This window comes from Diceros bicornis, chromosome X (genome assembly GCF_020826845.1).
Source record: "Diceros bicornis minor isolate mBicDic1 chromosome X, mDicBic1.mat.cur, whole genome shotgun sequence".
NCBI classification, from domain to species: Eukaryota; Metazoa; Chordata; class Mammalia; order Perissodactyla; family Rhinocerotidae; genus Diceros; species Diceros bicornis.
This window is the reverse complement of record NC_080781.1, coordinates 130,391-148,287: the sequence shown is the minus strand read 5'-3', so window position 1 is coordinate 148,287 and position 17,897 is coordinate 130,391. Positions and strand designations below refer to the sequence as shown.

At 59.1% G+C, this 17,897-nt stretch overlaps 1 protein-coding gene and 1 long non-coding RNA gene across 5 annotated transcripts in view; one reads left to right on the top strand and one right to left on the bottom strand.

Moving 5' to 3' along the window:
• PPP2R3B (protein phosphatase 2 regulatory subunit B''beta) overlaps positions 1 to 5,593 on the top strand; it is a 64,733-nt gene extending 59,140 nt beyond the window's left edge. For both annotated transcript variants that reach the window (XM_058535351.1, XM_058535350.1), the window contains 3 exons: positions 740 to 858; positions 940 to 1,046; positions 4,924 to 5,593. In XM_058535351.1, the coding sequence (XP_058391334.1) occupies positions 740 to 858; positions 940 to 1,046; positions 4,924 to 5,074 (377 nt within the window). In that variant the 3' untranslated portion in view covers positions 5,075 to 5,593. The remainder of the gene's footprint in view (positions 1 to 739; positions 859 to 939; positions 1,047 to 4,923) is intronic.
• Positions 5,594 to 5,666: 73 nt separating this feature from the next.
• On the bottom strand, positions 5,667 to 14,046 carry LOC131400671 (uncharacterized). 3 transcript variants are annotated; one of them, XR_009217396.1, is made up of 6 exons: positions 13,053 to 14,046; positions 12,621 to 12,712; positions 9,539 to 11,019; positions 9,227 to 9,311; positions 7,759 to 7,840; positions 5,667 to 7,037 (listed from the first exon to the last, which is right to left on the bottom strand). It is a non-coding gene; the product is annotated as an uncharacterized LOC131400671 (long non-coding RNA). The 3 variants fall into 3 exon arrangements; XR_009217395.1 differs by having other exon boundaries at positions 12,621 to 14,046; XR_009217397.1 differs by lacking the exons at positions 12,621 to 12,712; positions 13,053 to 14,046 and adding an exon at positions 11,190 to 11,303.
• Between the last annotated feature and the right edge of the window lie 3,851 nt (positions 14,047 to 17,897).

Genomic DNA, 17,897 nt, shown 5'->3' with positions numbered 1-17,897 from the left:
CACCTTGGGGAGACCTAGCCCAGGACTCCTGCTGTGGGCAGTGCTGAGGCTCACCTGCCCCTCCACTCTCCCCCTCGTCCCCAAGCAGCTTGAGTCCCAGCCCCGTGCCATCCCTCCTCCCAGTGCCAGGACCCCCAGGGGTGTGTTTGGTTGACCTGGGAGCCAGGGGACCCACCGGAGGCAACCTGACCCTCCTCACCTGAGAAGGCTTTGTCTAAGGGGAGGCTGACATTGGCCCACAGAGGGACCCCAGGACCCCTTCCAAGGTCAAAGTGACTCCTCAATTAGTGTTGTGTTCCCATGGTTTGTAATCCTGGTCTCAGGGTATTGTGACTTTGGATCGTCCTGGGGCCACTGTGGCCGGGGCCCTGCTCTCGACCGCGGGGTTTCCTCGTGCTCAGTGTGTTCCTGTGCCTGGCCGCTCAGATGACATGTGCGCGGGCGCCCCCTGGCGGCCAGAGTTTCTATCCATTCATGCACTCGGCATCCGCTTTCATACCCCCAGGCGCACAGGACTGCAGGGCTGCTCAGCCCCTTCCCCCACCACCGAATCCCCTCCAGTCTTCCCTCCATGCCTGGAATTATCTCATAGGTGTTTTTCTACATCAGTCAAATTGCATGAGAAACCTTAGTATTGTGCCGTTTTTCAAGGCATGTTTTTAGGCACACACACGACAACAGGCTTCTGAAGGTGCCCCCAGGACTAATTCTGTCTTGAACGCGCTTCATCTTCCTGCAGGGAAAATCACACTCCACGATCTCAAGAAGTGCAAACTCGCCAACGTCTTCTTCGACACGTTCTTCAACGTCGAGAAGTACCTCGACCACGAGCAGAGAGAGCAGGTCTCCCTGCTGCGGGTGAGTGGGGCGGGCAGCACGTGGGCGGGCAGGCTGGCCGCCGGCCGTGTGCACCCCGGGTGACGCGCGTGTGTCCTCTAGGAGAGCGAGAGCGAAGGCCCCGAGCTCTCCGACTGGGAGAAGTACGCTGCCGAGGAGTACGACATCCTGGTGGCCGAGGAGGCTGCGGGGGAGCCGTGGGAGGACGGGTGAGTGCGGGGACAAGGGGCACAGGGATGGCCCATGGGCGCCTCCTTTGCTGTGTCTGGCTGACCCTGAAAACCCCTCGGACGGGGCCTGGGCCACAGACAGCGCGTGGGGCTGCTCTCCCACTTCCTGGGGACGTCTGTGACATTTGAGCGACAAGTGTGTGGGACCCCCCCCCCCAGGTGGGGACGAAAAGACGGTGGTGAGTGTCCTGAGTGCACAAGGCAGCTCTCAGACTCTCAGGAGAGTCTCACGTCTCTGCCTGGAGCTGCGCCGGAGGTTTCAGGTCTGTGCCAGGCTGGACACGCGCTGGCCGCCGGGGGCCTGCTACCTGCACACACAGCCCCAAAGGAACCCTGCAGGCCTGTGATCAGGCTTCCCCCAGTGTCACGTGGGCCACGGAGCGTGCAGGGCCCAGGGTCCTGAGACCCCAGGCCGAGCCCCCGTGACCATGGTCAGGACGCCCTCGGGGTGTCAGCACAGGCAGGCCGGGCTCCCCTTCCCCCTCCTGCTGCTCCACCCCTGGAGGCCCTGGAGCAGGCCGTGCCAGGTACGCGTGTGACCCAGGCCCGCAGCCCAGAGCAGGCCCTCTCCTCACCCCACACCCCTTCACCCCACGCTGCCCCTCACAACGGCCCGGGCCCATCTGCTCTGACTTCACTCTGCCCTGACCCTTGGTCTCCACCAGAAACCCGGGGAAGTCTTCCTGCTGAGACGGTCCCTCCCCTCACACTGCAGAGGGTCCTGGCCGCGTCCCCGTACGGCTGGGTGGAGACCCAGCGAGGGGCTTCAGGGGCCGCAGACACCACAGGGCCGGGGTCCTGGACGTGGGAGAGGGGGGCCTAGAGAGCCCGGCTGAGGAGCCAGGACCCGATAGACCCTCATGGGGTCACTCCCGTCTGCAGACCTTGTTGTGGTTTGGTTGGGAAGTCAGGCTGACGAGAGGGGAGACTGGCATCGAGGCATTGCTCTCTGTCCCATGGCCAACAGCGGGCCGGACGGCGGGGCTGGGAAGTGGCCAGTCGAGGGTGTGGAGGGTCAGGCATCCATGCGTGCACCCCTCATGGGCTCAACCATGCACACATGCGTGTTCCCATCCCCCCCGTCACACCTGCTCGGTCCCCAGGTGCAGGGTCAGGCGTGTTTCCACATGTGGCTTGAGTCACCGTCCGCCTCTGGGGAGGGGGGACCTCCCGGCGGTGACAACAGCGCTGCCTGCTCGGGGGTCCTCAGACCACCCCCCAGGGAGTTTCAAAGTGGGCAGGAGGGTCAGCACTTCCTTCACCCCTGAGCCCCCCCACCCTGCGGCCCTGGGCACGTGCTGCTGTTTTTGGTCCAGGACTTTCCAGAATGTTCCAGAAATGGACTGCCGCCCTTCTCTCAGACTGGCCTCTTCACTCAGCCCCAGGCACCTGAGATCCATGCCCATCTCTGGGCGCCTCAGGAGTCTGTTCTGTGAGCGCTGAGCGCTGTCCCGTGGTTCCGGTGACTGCGGTGTGCTCACTCACAGACGATGGGCGTCTGGCCATCTCCGTCACCTCCAGTTTTAGGCAAGTGAGAGTGAGGCCACCGTAAGCTCTCCCGCTGGTGTTCGTGTGGATGGCAGCTTCATTCTCTCGGCTCCATACCGGGAGCGAGGTTCCGGGTCCCGCGGTAGATGTACGTTTTCCTGTGTGAGAAGCTGCCCCACGTTGCGCGCCCACCAGCGGGGCAGGAGAGTTCCCCCTGCTCCACACCCTCGCCCACGCGGTGACGGTTGGGGGTTTCTTTTTTAGGTTTAGCCATTCTGTGAGCCATGTAATAGCGTCGCATCGTGGTTTTCATCGCTCTGTCCTCGTCGGCCCTCCATGTGTCCTTTTGGGTGCAGGGCCTTATCTTTTGCCCATTCTCCATTTTGGATTATTTCTTTTCTTATTATTGAGTCTTCAGGGCTCTTTATATCTTCTGGATACAATTCCTTTATTAGATACATGATTTCTTAACATTTTCTTCCAATTTGTGGCATATCTTTTCATTCTCCTAAAGTGTGTGTCTCAGAGAGGAGAGGTTCTTAATTTTGATGATTTGTCGATTTGTTGTTTTTAAAGACTATGCTTTTGGTGTCATATCTACGAAACCATTGCCTAACCCAAACCCATAAAGGTTTTCTGCTGGAAGTTTTCCTGTTTTACATTTAGGTCTGTGAGCCGTTCTGAGTAAATTTCCCCGTGGGGTGTGAGGTCTGGATCCAGGTTCTTTTATGCATGGGGGTGTCCGGTTCCTCCAACACCATTTTTACGCAAAGCCATCCAGTTGGCGTCTTTCCTGAAAATCAACTGACCGTGTACGTGGTCTCGTTCTGAACGTTATTCTGTTCTGTATATCCCTCTGTCCATTCACCACTATGACACTGTTTCGAGCACTGTAGCTTCAGGGTGGGCGCTGGAATCATGGGGCACGAGGCCTCCATCTGTGGTCTTGTTCAGATTGTTTGGGCCACTCGAGTTGCTCTGCCTGCCCGGGTGAATTGTAGAATCAGCCTGTCGCTCCCCATGAACAGTCCTGCGGGGATGTTGATCGACTGTGCCGTCTCTGCACGGTCAGAGTCGACACCGTGGCCACGCTGTCTGTCTGCGAGGATCGATTTCAGGACTGTCTGTCCCCTGATCTGTGACTGTCCTCCCCCACCCACCTTGTCTGGATTTCTGGGGCTGTGTGCTAACATCCACCAACATTTTCCTTCTTTTTCCACATTGCCTTGGGTATTCTGGTTCCTCTACCTTCACGTGTAAATTTAAGAGTAAGCGTCCCTGCTTTTGCAAAATATTCTGCTGAAACTTTGAGATTTTGATGAATGAATAATCATCATGGGCACAGTCGATATCTTAATGATATAGTTTCCTAATCCACAAACACGCTTTCTGTCTCCATTTATTTAGGTCTTCTCTGATTTTCTTCATCAGTATTTTGCAGTTTTCAGTGTACGGATCCTATGCATATTTTGAGATTTGTACTTCATAATCTTTGGTATTAAAAAGGTAAAGTTTCAGTTGTTCATTGGTAGAATATAGACATATTGTTGATCTTGTATTTGGCAACTTTATAAATGCACTGATTCTGTAAGCTTTCCTATAGGTTCTTTGGGATTTTCTACAGTGACAGTCACTCTGTCTGTGAATAGGACAGTTTTATTTCCTTTCTTCTCCTCGTCTGTTGCAGCTCCTAGAATGTCCAGTACAATGCTGCATAGACGTGGTGAGGGGAGACGCCCTTGCCTTGTTCCCAGTCTGAGGTGCAAAGTAGGCATCGTGCACTATGAAGCGTGTTAGCTGTGGGGTTTTTTGTAGACGTCCTTTATCACCTAGAGCAAATGCCCTTTTACTGCCGTGTGCTGAGACTCTGAATTCTGTCAGATGCTTTTGGTGAAATGGTTTCTCTTCTGTGGTCTGTGGACATAGTGAGTTATATTGATTTTCGATGGTTGAACCAGCCTTGCATTCCCAGGATAACCCTATGTGGTCATGATGTGTTATCCTTTTTATTTATCCGGTTTCCATCTGCAAGGATTACTTGTAGTTTGTTATCTTGTGACACAATCTTGTTTTGGTATTGGGGTAACGCTGGCCTTGTAGAATAGTGGAGAGCGTGCCTCTTCCTTCTGTTCTCTGGGAGCATTTGTGTAGAGGACGTGCTATTTCTTCCCTTTGGTGGAACTCACCCTGATGCCTCTGGGCCTGGAGTTTTGTGTGCGCAGAGTTTGCAGCCACCCGAGGTGCACTCGTCAGGGGAGCAGCCAGCGGTGCCTCGCAGGCCGTGTCGGAAAGCAAGCCGGCTGGCCTGACTGCTCTGGGCCGCCGTGTCGGGGCCCCTCCTGTGTCTTCACTCAGCCCCTCCTTGCAGGTACGAGGCCGAGCTCAGCCCCGTGGACCAGAAGCTGTGCGCGCTGCGGTCTCCCCTGGCCCAGAGGCCCTTCTTCGAGGCGCCCTCCTCCCTGGGTGCTGTCGACCTCTACGAGTACGAGTGCGGGGACGACGATCTGCAGCCCTCGTGACCCGTGCCCGCGAGGGACTGTCTGTGGCGGCCTGCTGGATGCAGCGGCTTTTGTGTAAAAAACAACAAAACTGTGTTTGATGGTTGAGCTGTCTTTTACAGAAAGTGAAGTGCGTTTGTATGGAATGATACACTTTTATTTATTCAGCACAGAAGCTGGTCGGAGATGGTCATTGACGCGTGTGTGCCCACCCCTCCTGGAGGGGCCAACGCACATCCAGGAACCCCTGGCCGGGCCTGGCGGGAAGACACGCGCACCCCGGGAGAAATGCTCTAGGGCGTCCAGGAAAACCGGGACGGCCTCCCTCTAGCTTCAGGGTCCAGGCGTTTCAAGACTTACCCGGTCCTGGCCGGCAACCGGTTTCTGCTCCGAAGGGATCTGCCTCAGTGTCGTGTGGCAGGCACTGACTTCTGGGCGTCGGATGGCCGTGTGTTGTTGTTCTCAAGTAGTCGGAGCATTCCAGGACCCCGGCGCTGCAGCAGCCCTGGAACCTTCTGGAACAAGTGTCCCCGGGCACAGCCCTCCCCGCGGGGTGCGGGACGGAGGGCCCACTCGAGTTATTTGAATGTTTTCATGTTGCAAATGTACAAAGTATGTAAAGTTAACTTTTATTTGCTGTGTAGAACGGTTTAAAAATGTTTTATGAGATCACGTTTGTATTTTCAAATAAAGAATTTAAAGATTTTCAATCAAGGGCTCAGCTCACCCAGCCCGTGATACCCAGTCTGCAAAGGTGACAGCAACGCTACTGGGGACACACAGGAATGTCACCAAGGGGAGACGTGGCTACATTGCCGGGTGGGGATGGCCCTCGGGGGCAGGAAGCTGGGTCAGCACGGGTCACAGGTCCTGGGGATTGACAGCTCCCAGCAGCGTGACCCTCCTCTGACCCCCCTCGGCTGGTCTTGACACCATGCCCAGGGGGTTCTCCCCCACGGGTGGCTTCCAAAGTCTGGAGAGGGGAGGAGAGACGACTCGACTGCACAGACGCTCTGCCTGAGGCCTCGACCTCCAAGCCCACCATTTGCGCAGAGGCTTGCAGAACGTGGCCTCGTGTGGAGGCAGGCTGTTCCAGGGGCCCGGACCCTGAGCGCCCAGGCCAAGGCCCATGCCGGGACGTGCAGACTTGTTCTTGTGTGTGCACAACAGAGGGAGGAGAATCCTCCCCTACAGAGAGAAATGGGGAGACCCCCTGACATCCACTCTCCACCTGTGCACGGGGGTCGGCTGTATGGGGTCGTCCCCCTCTGGTGTCCGGGAGCCTCTGTGGTTTGGCACCAACACGAGATTTCAAGGGTGGGAGTGGCCACACCCCAGGTGTCTGTGGGGAGCAGTGCCAATGAGTGGCCCTCAGGGACACCCCACGGGCATCCCCCACCCGGGCTGCGGGCCTCAGGCCGCTCCCACCTCCACCACATCAGGTGCAGCCAGTTTAAAGCATCTTGGTGCTGCCCAGACCGTGCCGCACCCTCCTTCTCCTGCAGCTGGGCCCAAGGCACTGGACACCACGAAACGCGCCAACAGGGCCCTGGGCCGTGAGAGGAGGAGCCAGCGGCCCACGCAGAGCGGGACCACCCAGACAAGGGAGCCGGCACCAAGCTCTGCAGGGGAGCAAAGCTGGTTCTGGGACCTGCCAGCCGAGCTGAGCACAGTGCTCAGCCGGGGCCCCGCGAGGAAGCCGCGGGCAGGTAGACACCTGGGTGGTTGGGCACCCTGAGGGTCCCCAGTGGAGGGTTGCGTGGCCCTGCCCCGTGTACAGGGGGCCGGCTCTGTGGGAGCAGATGGCAGGGTCACCACCATCCACTCACAGCCTGGAGGCCCCGAGGGCCCAGGTCATCCGCAGTCGGAGGCCACAGGCCACCCAACCCGGGACCAGCCGGCCGTGGACACAACGTGGTGATGCAGGAGGAGCTCTGGACATGGGTCCCACCCGGGGTGTGGGCCATCTTCAGTCAGACACCTCCTGGGGACAGACAGGACGCTCAGGACCCGATGGATGGGCACAGAACAGATGGACAAATACACGGACACGTGGTATGCCTGGGCGCCCTCCACGGCGGTCACCGGTCAGTTTGGGATCTATGCCTCTGGGATCGGGGGCAGCCAGGCAGGAGCCAAGAGAGACACCGAGGGTGCCAGGGCCCTCCGAAATCTAGTGTCCTGAGCCACACAGGCTGGGGCATGGGGACCACACCCTGCCAGCCTTGGGCACCCGAGCACCCTGCACGAGCCTAGAGGCCACACCCTAGTCAGAGCCCCGGGATGACTCAGGGCCTGGGCCCCCAGACAGTCGGGCCAGCCCCCCAGGTGATCATCCACACAGCAGGCACCCAGCGACCCGTCTACACGGCAGGCACCTGGGTGTTCTGTTCACACAGCCCCATGTAATCCACCCACAGGGCAGCCCCGGGTCACTCTGACTAGGGCCAGAATCCCTGGTACTGGACCTGCAAAGGACCCTGCTCCCATACCCCACACTGGGCACAGAGGCCGTGATGTCCCCGGGGAGACCCCATCAGACGGGGTCTCCTGCTTCTCCCTGACCCAGGGCCTGGGGGCAGGGGCAGGAGAAGGCAGCTCCCACGTGGCACCCAGTCAGTGCCCTACACGGCCCAGTCAGCATCCTCTCCAGCCCCATCAATGCCCCATGTGGCCACCACCCAAAGGCCTAGCCTGGGACATACCCCCTGGGCAGGGACACACTCCACATCGATGTCTTCACTGGAAGCGTCCTCAGAAGATAGGGAGTTAACATCAAAGATGTCCCTGCAGAGGAGAGAGGGCGGCCGGTCAGTCCTCCACTCTCTGTCAGCCACCAGCAAGCCAGGAGCAGGACACACCCCCGGCAGTTCCCTGAGGGACCCAGCCTCATCTAGAGCCTTGATCCTTGTTGAGAGACTGAGGTGGGAGACCAGGTGGGCAGGAGCCCTGGAGGGGACAGGCCTGGACGGCCGTGGGAAAATGAAAGATGAGATGGAGTCTCATGGAGGAGGGATGGAGTCTGAAGAAGAAGATGGAGACAGATGGAGAGGAGATGGAATCTCATGGAGGAGGAGATGGAGACAGAGGAGGAGATGGAGTCGCATGGAGGAGGAGATGGAGCCTCATGGAGGAGGAGACGGAGACAGAGAAGATGGAGTCTCATGGAGGAGGAGATGGAGCCTCATGGAGGAGGAGATGGAGCCTCATGGAGGAGGAGATGGAGTCTCATGGAGGAGGAGATGGAGTCTGAAGAAAAAAATGGAGACAGAAGGATAGATGGAGTCTCGTGGAGGAGAAGATGGAGTCTGATGGAGGAGGAGATGGAGACGGAGGAGATGGAGTCAGATGGAGGAGGAGATGGAGTCTCATGGAGGAGGACATGGAGTCTCATGGAGGAGGACATGGAGACGGAGGAGAAGATGGAGTCTCATGGAGGAGGAGATGGAGTCTGATGGAGGAGGAGATGGAGTCTGATGGAGGATGAGATGGAGTCTCATGGAGGAGGACATGGAGTCTGATGGAGGAGGAGATGGAGACGGAGGAGGAGATGGAGTCTCATGGAGGAGGACATGGAGTCTGATGGAGGAGGAGATGGAGTCTCATGGAGGAGGAGATGGAGTCTCGTGGAGGAGGAGATGGAGTCTCATGGAGGAGGACATGGAGTCTGATGGAGGAGGAGATGGAGACGGAGGAGGAGATAGAGTCTCATGGAGGAGGACACGGAGACAGACGGAGAAGGAGATGAGACTGGTGGAGACAGATGGAGTAGGCTCAGCCCCAGGACGTGAGCACCCAGTGGCATCTCTGACACTCTGTCATGTCCCCTCTTGAGCCACAGGCAGTCCTGGGCCGTCAGGGGAGGTGGGAAGTGCCCCCTCGCTGCCCCTGAAGCACATTCCACCAGGACAGCACGGTCTCTGCACATCTGGCCACCGGTGGTGCAGCCCCTCCCCCTCCCAGACCCAGGTAGGACCCCATCTGACCAGCGTCCCTGAACAGCCAGCCCAACTCTGGGACTGCGGCCACCCTCAAGCTCGATCTTTGAGAGGTGGTTGGAAAAACCCGTGAGGCTGACAATGCAGAGATGGGCCGGCAGATTCTGGACAGGCTGTCCCTGAACGCGGACCCTGTGCCCAACATGAAGGAGACAGCCTTGCCTCTTGGACTTACAGCCCCTGGACAGGTTTCTCGGTTCTCTGTGAGCCGTGCAGAGCTGGCCAGGGTGTCCAGGTGGAGCACGTCCCCGTGGACAGGTCTGCAGGGCCAGGAGCAGTCAGCCATGGGGCCACACCGAGGCCCCTCCTCCACCTTGGGGGCTCCTCCCCCACCTTGAGGATGAAGCTCCCTCAGCCCAGGACACCGCCTACCCCAGGACACCCCCCCACCTAGGAGGCCCCTCTCCCACCTTGAGGATGAACCTCCCCCAGCCCAGGACACCTCCTACCCCGGGGACACCCCCCACCTAGGGGGCCCCTCCCCCACCTTCAGGATGAAGCTTGCTTGCAAACAGACGCTTGCTCTGTTTGCATGTGGTGTGAAACGGGTTGGCAGTGGGCTCCTCCTCGCCCTGGGCCCCCTCGTTTGGCCTCATGAGGATGCAGTCCTGGCAGTGGTGAGTCTGCAGGTGGGCGTGGACGGACCCGCAGCACAGAGGGCTGAAGGCGGGTCTTCCAGAGAGCTCAAGACGGTGTGTGGCCCCAGACGGGGTGACAAAGCCAGGACAAGGGGGAGAGAAGGGAGAGCACCACCTCCTCCTACAGACACTGTTCAGTTCCAGGACCACGTTGGTGTCCGATTCAATGCGGGCTTATGCGAGTCTCCCAAGCCCTCTAAGTAACCACTTGTGATACTGAGGGCAGACAGATCCGTCTGGAAAACAGAACAAGGCACCACACAGAGCAGAACACTGGCCACGCCTCCCAGCCGTGGACGCCACGTGTCACTGTCGTGGACTCCACGTGTCGGGATAAGCTGTCTTCCACGAGGATTATATACAATCTCTCCTTTTGGAAACATCCGCCCTGACAGACCAGGGGAGAGACGCCCTCAAGTCGCTGTGGGGTGCGTGAGGCCCACCTCACCAATGAAGGACACGCGTGGAGTCCACACTGGCACCCGGGGGATCCCTATGACAGGACGGGCCACCGTCCGAAGTGCGGGGCAGGTCTGTGGATCGTCTGCAGTTTAAACAGAACAGAGAGGGTGCGGGAACCTGCACAGACACACAGGGTGAGGGACGCCCGTTGCCAACACAGGCAGACACGGCCCCGTGGGCAGAAACACCCGCAGCTAAGTGGGACCCACCCCCAGCCACGTACAGAATGCGTGTGATTCACCCGGGTCCATACAGCGGCTCAGGGGGCACGGACATCCCTGGGCTCAGCTAGAAAAGCCGCCCCACGGGATGATCCAGCCCAGCACAGAACCATGGCCGCTCCCTGGCCAGGTGTGAGGGACTGAATGTGTGTGTCCCCCCAAATCCATATGCTGAATCCCCCCCAGTGAGGCCTGGGGGACAGAACTGGGAGAAACACAGGTCTGTTGTTTAAGCCGCCCCGTCTGTTCCGTTGTTACGGCCGCCAGAGCCAAGACGCCAGGACGCGCTGTCGTCATGAGCAACTGCAGACACAGCGCTAACGCGGGTGCATACTTTCTAAGGAGAAGGCAGAGGAACAGCGGTGCCCGTGACCCAGGCTCAGTGTCGCGGGGGAGCAGCCGCGGGGCATCGTCAGACCTTCCGGAACAGCCCACTCACCTGCTGCAGGCAGAGGAGACGAGACAGGGCGTATTGGAGCCTGTCGTTCTGCCTTGGGGCCGAGGGAGGGAGGGTGGGAGGGAGCGCAGAGCTGCGAGAGCCGGCCACGTGTCAGACGACAAGCAGGTCCCAGACGCGGCCTCCAGGATGTACAGAGGCTCAGTGCACAGCTGTTTAAAAGGCAGTCGTGTCCTACGAGAGGACCAACCTGGGGAACAGGGGGCGGAGAGAAAACCAGGTGAGACGGTGCCCTCACAGCCACGCTGAAAAGTTCAGGGGGGTTAAGGTCAAAAAAAGAAAAGACAAAAGAACACATCATAAAAATAAACACCCAAAAGGCAGTCGAGGGAAAGTATTGGCAACAGATAAAGGATTAACGTCTTCCTTGTATTACGAGACGGGGACACACCAAGAGGAGTCTTCACATGCCCCTTCCTAGGAGAGGAAAGGACACCATCTGTCCCCCCATCCACCTGTCCGTCTATCTATCCACCTGTCCACCCGTGCACCCACCCATTCATCCATCCACCCACCTATCCGCACATCCGTCCACCCATCAGTCCACCCATCCACCCATCTGCCCACCCACCCGTCCATCTGTCCACCCATCCACCCACCCGTCCACCCATTCATCCACCCACCCATCCATCCATCCACCCATCTGTCCACCCATCCATCCATCTATCCACCCACCCACCTATCCACACATCCGTCCACCCATCAGTCTACCCATCCACCCATCTGCCCACCCATGCACCTATCCATCCATCCATCTACTCACCCACCCATCTGTCCACTCATCCACCCACCCATGCACCCATCCATCTATCCATCCACCCACCTGTCCACACATCCGTCCACCCATCAGTCCACCCATCTACCCATCTGTCCACCCATCCACCTGTCCAGCTATCCATCTGTCCACCCATGCACCCGTCCATCCATCCATCCACCCACCTATCCACACATCCATCCACCCATCTGTCCACCCATCCATCCACCCATCCATCCATCACCTACCTGTCCACACATCCGTCCGCCCATCAGTCCACCCATCCACCCATCTGCCCACCCACCAGTCCATCTGTCCACTCATCCACCCACCCATGCACCCATCCATCCATCCACCCACCTATCCACACATCCGTCTGCCCATCAGTCCACCCATCCACCCATCTGCCCACCCACCCGTCCATCTGTCCACTCATCCACCCACCCATGCACCCATCCATCTATCCATCATCCACCCATCTGTCCACCCATCCATCCATCCATCCATCATCCATCCACCCACCTACCCATCCACCCATCCACCCATCTACCCACCCATGCACCCATCCATCCATCCATCTACCCACCCACCCATCCATCTGTCCACTCATCCACCCACCTATGCACCCATCCACCTATCCATCCACCCACCTGTCCACACATCCGTCCACCCATCCACCTATCTGTCCACCCATCCACTTGTCCGTCTATCTATCCACCTGTCCACCCATCTGTCCATCCATCCATCCACCCATCTGTCCACCCATCTGTCCACCCATCCACCCATCTGCCCACCCACCCGTCTATCTGTCCACTCATCCACCCACCCATCCATCCATCCACCCACCTGTCTACCCACCTACCCACCCATCCATCCATCCACCCACATACACACCCACTAGTCCACCCACCCATCCATCCCCCTCTCCCCCCACCCCATCATCCATTAAAACTTTTTTGAGCTCCTGTCAATGCCCGGCACTGACCTAAACAAGGATCAAATCAGACCCCAAAAATCCAGTTCCTGCCCTCACAGACCTTGCATTCAATTCCAATAGTAATGAAAGGATGAAACTGAGACGACGACCCTGTCCCCTTCACAAGATGGCACAAATGACGGATGTGATGTCCTAATGGAAATGTGCATGAGGAGTTAAGTTTGGGAGGAGGTTTAACGGGAGACGCAGTTCACGAGAACACAGAGGGCCTTCGTCCTCAGGGGAGGCGTGACGAGAACAGACAGAAGAGAACAGGTTTGACAGCAGGTGACCCTGTGAGACTGCGGCTAATTCACGTTCACCGTCCTTGTGGAACCTTTGACCACGAGTCTGTATTTTATGCAGGGGAGAGATGACACAGAAGGAGGGGTGAAGTCAGGACTGGAGGGAGGCTGAGGGCCGAGCGGGGACGTCCAGGTAGAGCTGGACTATCTCAGCCACCTGCATCTGCAGCACCTGGCAGTCAGCTTACAGAACATGGCTGGCACGGCCCTCCTCCCGACCAGCTCGTCCAGCTCGCCCGCGTGCGTCTTCCTCCGTGTAGACTCTGCAGGAGCCTGAGAGGCAGTGAGGTCTCCGTGTGTCTTCCCGGGGACCCTGTGAGGTCCCACCTGCTCGTGAGGGACACACGTCCATGCGTCCTGACCCCCCTGACACGCGTCCACATGGGCTGCCAGGCCCCCTGCCCGAGTCCAACCTAGAGGAAGGGACCCTTGTGAACAGCCCCTGGGGATGACGATCCGACCCAGAGGAGAAGGGGACAACGTCCTCAACGGTCCCCCGTGTCCCTGCTGCTCAGGCCGCGTGGAGGGAGAGAGCAGTGGGCTACACACACCACAGACCACAGGCCCCGGTGTTAAATCCACCAAGGGGAGGACGACCACGTCCCTCCCTCTGTAGCCCAGAGCACAGCGGACTGCAGACCCTAAACACCAGACACGCCAACTCCAACCGAGAGGTGAGCACGTGGTGTCCACACGGCCCCACTAACCCCTCGGGGGCAGAAGAACTTTCCGGGGAAATAAAGGACCTTCACAATAAGCTTCCCAAGTCCAAGACGACCCAGTGGGCCGCGCTGTGAGAGCTTCCTGGGTTGTCGGGTGAGGCCAACAACGGTGTGCCACACCAGCCAGGCCTCTAGGGTCTCGGGGACACCGCCTGCGCCCCGCCCAGGCCGAGGCACAGTCTAAAGACCAGCACATGGGATTTAGGGCCAAGTCCCCTACACTGGGAGGGATTGCAGGCACGGTGGGCATGTGGAGGGGCCACGCTGTGCTCTCCACTCCTGGATCCTCTCCTCTGGGGTCAACGTCACAGCCTCCTCTACTGGGGCAGATGCCGGGAAAGCAATGGCTCAGGACGACCACCAGCCACCCTGACCCCCACAGGAGGGGTCCTCTCCATGAGCTCTGTCCTGGGAGTGTGGGGAGGGGTCAGACCTGAGATAGGGGTCTTGTCCATCATCTCTGTCCTGTGAGGGTCGGGAGGGACCCGACCGGAAGGAGTCCTGTCCACCATCTCCGTCCTATGTTTGTTGGGAGGGGTCTGACCTGAGACAGGGGTCCTGTCCATCATCTCTGTCCTGTGAGTGTGGGGAGGGACGTGACCTGAGGGGGGGGGGGCCTGTTCATCATCTGTCCTGTGAGTGTGGGGAGGGATCTGACCTGAGACAGGGGTCCTGTCCATCATCTCTGTCCTGTGAGTGTGGGGAGGTACCTGACCTGAGAGAGGGGACCTGTCCATCATCTCTGTCCTGTGAGTGTGGGGAGGTACCTGACCTGAGAGAGGGGACCTGTCCATCATCTCTGTCCTGTGAGTGTGGGGAGGGACGTGACCTGAGAGAGGGGTCCTGTCCATCGTCTCTGTCCTGGGAGTGTGGGGAGGGGTCTGATCTGAGAGAGGGGACCTGTCCATCATCTCTGTCCTGTGAGTGTGGGGAGGAAGGTGACCTGAGAGAGGGGTCCTGTCCATCATCTCTGTCCTGGGAGTGTGGGGAGGGTCTGATCTGAGAGAGGGGACCTGTCCATCATCTCTGTCCTGTGAGTGTGGGGAGGAAGGTGACCTGAGAGAGGGGACCTGTCCATCATCTCTGTCCTGTGAGTGTGGGGAGGAAGGTGACCTGAGAGAGGGGTCCTGTCCATCATCTCTGTCCTGGGAGTGTGGGGAGGGTCTGACCTGAGAGAGGGGTCCTGTCCATCATCTCTGTCCTGGGAGTGTGGGGAGGGTCTGACCTGAGAGAGGGGTCCTGTCCATCAGCTCTGTCCTGGGAGTGTGGGGAGGGTCTGATCTGAGAGAGGGGACCTGTCCATCATCTCTGTCCTGTGAGTGTGGGGAGGAAGGTGACCTGAGAGAGGGGTCCTGTCCATCATCTCTGTCCTGGGAGTGTGGGGAGGGTCTGACCTGAGAGAGGGGTCCTGTCCATCATCTCTGTCCTGGGAGTGTGGGGAGGGTCTGACCTGAGAGAGGGGTCCTGTCCATCAGCTCTGTCCTGGGAGTGTGGGGAGGGTCTGATCTGAGAGAGGGGACCTGTCCATCATCTCTGTCCTGTGAGTGTGGGGAGGAAGGTGACCTGAGAGAGGGGTCCTGTCCATCGTCTCTGTCCTGGGAGTGTGGGGAGGGTCTGACCTGAGAGAGGGGACCTGTCCATCATCTCTGTCCTGGGAGTGTGGGGAGGGTCTGACCTGAGAGAGGGGACCTGTCCATCATCTCTGTCCTGGGAGTGTGGGGAGGGGTCTGACCTGAGAGAGGATCTTGTCCATCATCTCTGTCCTGGGAGTGTGGGGAGGGACGTGACCTGAGAGAGGGGACCTGTCCATCATCTCTGTCCTGGGAGTGTGGGGAGGGGTCTGATCTGAGAGAGGGGTCCTGTCCATCGTCTCTGTCCTGTGAGTGTGGGGAGGAAGGTGATCTGAGAGAGGGGTCCTGTCCATCATCTCTGTCCTGGGAGTGTGGGGAGGGGTCTGATCTGAGAGAGGGGTCCTGTCCATCAGCTCTGTCCTGGGAGTGTGGGGAGGAAGGTGACCTGAGAGAGGGGTCCTGTCCATCATCTCTGTCCTGGGAGTGTGGGGAGGGTCTGACCTGAGAGAGGGGTCCTGTCCATCAGCTCTGTCCTGGGAGTGTGGGGAGGGTCTGACCTGAGAGAGGGGTCCTGTCCATCAGCTCTGTCCTGGGAGTGTGGGGAGGAAGGTGACCTGAGAGAGGGGTCCTGTCCATCATCTCTGTCCTGGGAGTGTGGGGAGGAAGGTGACCTGAGAGAGGGGTCCTGTCCATCATCTCTGTCCTGGGAGTGTGGGGAGGGTCTGACCTGAGAGAGGGGTCCTGTCCATCATCTCTGTCCTGGGAGTGTGGGGAGGGTCTGACCTGAGAGAGGGGTCCTGTCCATCAGCTCTGTCCTGGGAGTGTGGGGAGGGTCTGACCTGAGAGAGGGGTCCTGTCCATCAGCTCTGTCCTGGGAGTGTGGGGAGGAAGGTGACCTGAGAGAGGGGTCCTGTCCATCATCTCTGTCCTGGGAGTGTGGGGAGGAAGGTGACCTGAGAGAGGGGTCCTGTCCATCATCTCTGTCCTGTGAGTGTGGGGAGGAAGGTGATCTGAGAGAGGGGTCCTGTCCATCATCTCTGTCCTGGGAGTGTGGGGAGGGACGTGACCTGAGAGAGGGGTCCTGTCCATCAGCTCTGGCTCCTCTTATGCTGGGATTTTGGCACAGTTACGGGGTGGAACCCACCTGAATAGAGATTACGGGCCTGACGTGAAGCCCTCGAGCACTGCAGAGCTTTTCCATTGTGTATATAAGGCTCCTTGTGGTGGATCCGCCACATTAAGAAGACCCCCCCCCCCGGAATTCCACGTTTCACCCTGTCCCGATCCTGTGATGGTATAAAAGCCGGAATCAACGTGCAGAGGGTGTAGTGTGTGTTGGGTCAGTCTCTGAATAAACTGGTTTTTCTCATAACTCTTGCAGAAGGTCAATTTAACCAGGCAGCCACAGCCCCCAGGACCGTGGTTGTACAAGACTCCTGGGTCTTTCCGTGGGGCCAGGTGAGGAGCAGGCCACAGTGACCACTCGAGACAGGGTTTACCATGTGCCGCAGGCCATCGGGGCAGGAAATTTGTGGGTGAGCCCTGGTGGTGGGGGAAATAAAGTCTGCACATAGGAGCGACATTTCTGCATGAGTTCTCACTGGTCCCAGCACTGCCCGTGGGCCCCAGCACCCACCCTCCCTGGCTCTGCGGTTCCACGGTCACCCTGAGGACCGGTCTCAAGGGCCGGAGAAGCAGAAGTCCCATCAGAAACGCACTTGCCCCACACGCGGCCACGGCTCCCACGCTGGGTTCAGGGACCGTCCGTTTTGGCTTCTTGGCCGCGTTTCTCCCGTCCGTCCGTGAGCCTGGGTCTTGCTCAGGGGCCCGGCCCGGCGCACGGGGGCCAGCGAGAGGCACACAGACCTCCCACGGGGCTGGGGGCAGAGGACACCTCTCTGCGTCCTGGCAGCTCACACGGCTCCCGAGCAGGCGGCGGTTCCACCTCTGCGACCCACCTCCTCACCGGCAGGTTCTGTCCCCCCCCGGCCCTCAGGGTGCCTGGGTCGAGCCTGGCCAGGTCAGGGGTCACGAGGCAGCCCCAACGTGGGGATGGACCCAGCACTGAGACACAGAGCAACACAAGCTGCCCTGGACTCGTGCGTACCTGTTGCATGTGCTGACGACACGCGTGTCCTGTGGGCGCACCCACGTGCTGGACCATCGCCACACATGGCGACACCCAAGCCGTGACAAGTGACAGGTAGTAAACGCCTGTGTACCGTCACCTCTCACTGCAGTCCTACAGAAGCCCAGGGAGCCTCGGAGGCTACAGGCTGGAGCAGGGACGTGAGAGAGCTGCGTGAAGCAGCGCGAAGCAGGGTGGGTGCACACAGACTCGTGCATACCTGTAAATACACCTGCACCTGCACCTACACCTGTACCTGCACCTGCGCCTGCACCTACACTCTCATCTACAGCTGCACCTGTACCTGCACGTGTACGTGCACCTGAACCTACAGCTGTACCCACACCTACACCCGCACCTGCACCTACACCTGCACTCCCATCTACAGCTGCACCTGTACCTGCACGTGTATGTGCACCTGCACCTACAGCTGTACCCACACCTACACCTGCACCCTGTACCTGCACCGGCGACCTCCCCTGATGTGACCAGCAGCACCCACCGCTAATGCCCCTTCGATGGACACTCAGGGAGCACCTGCCGGTGCTCAACCAGAACTGCCACGGGAGCGGGAGCCCCCAGGACACGACCAGTGATCAACTCACCTGCCAC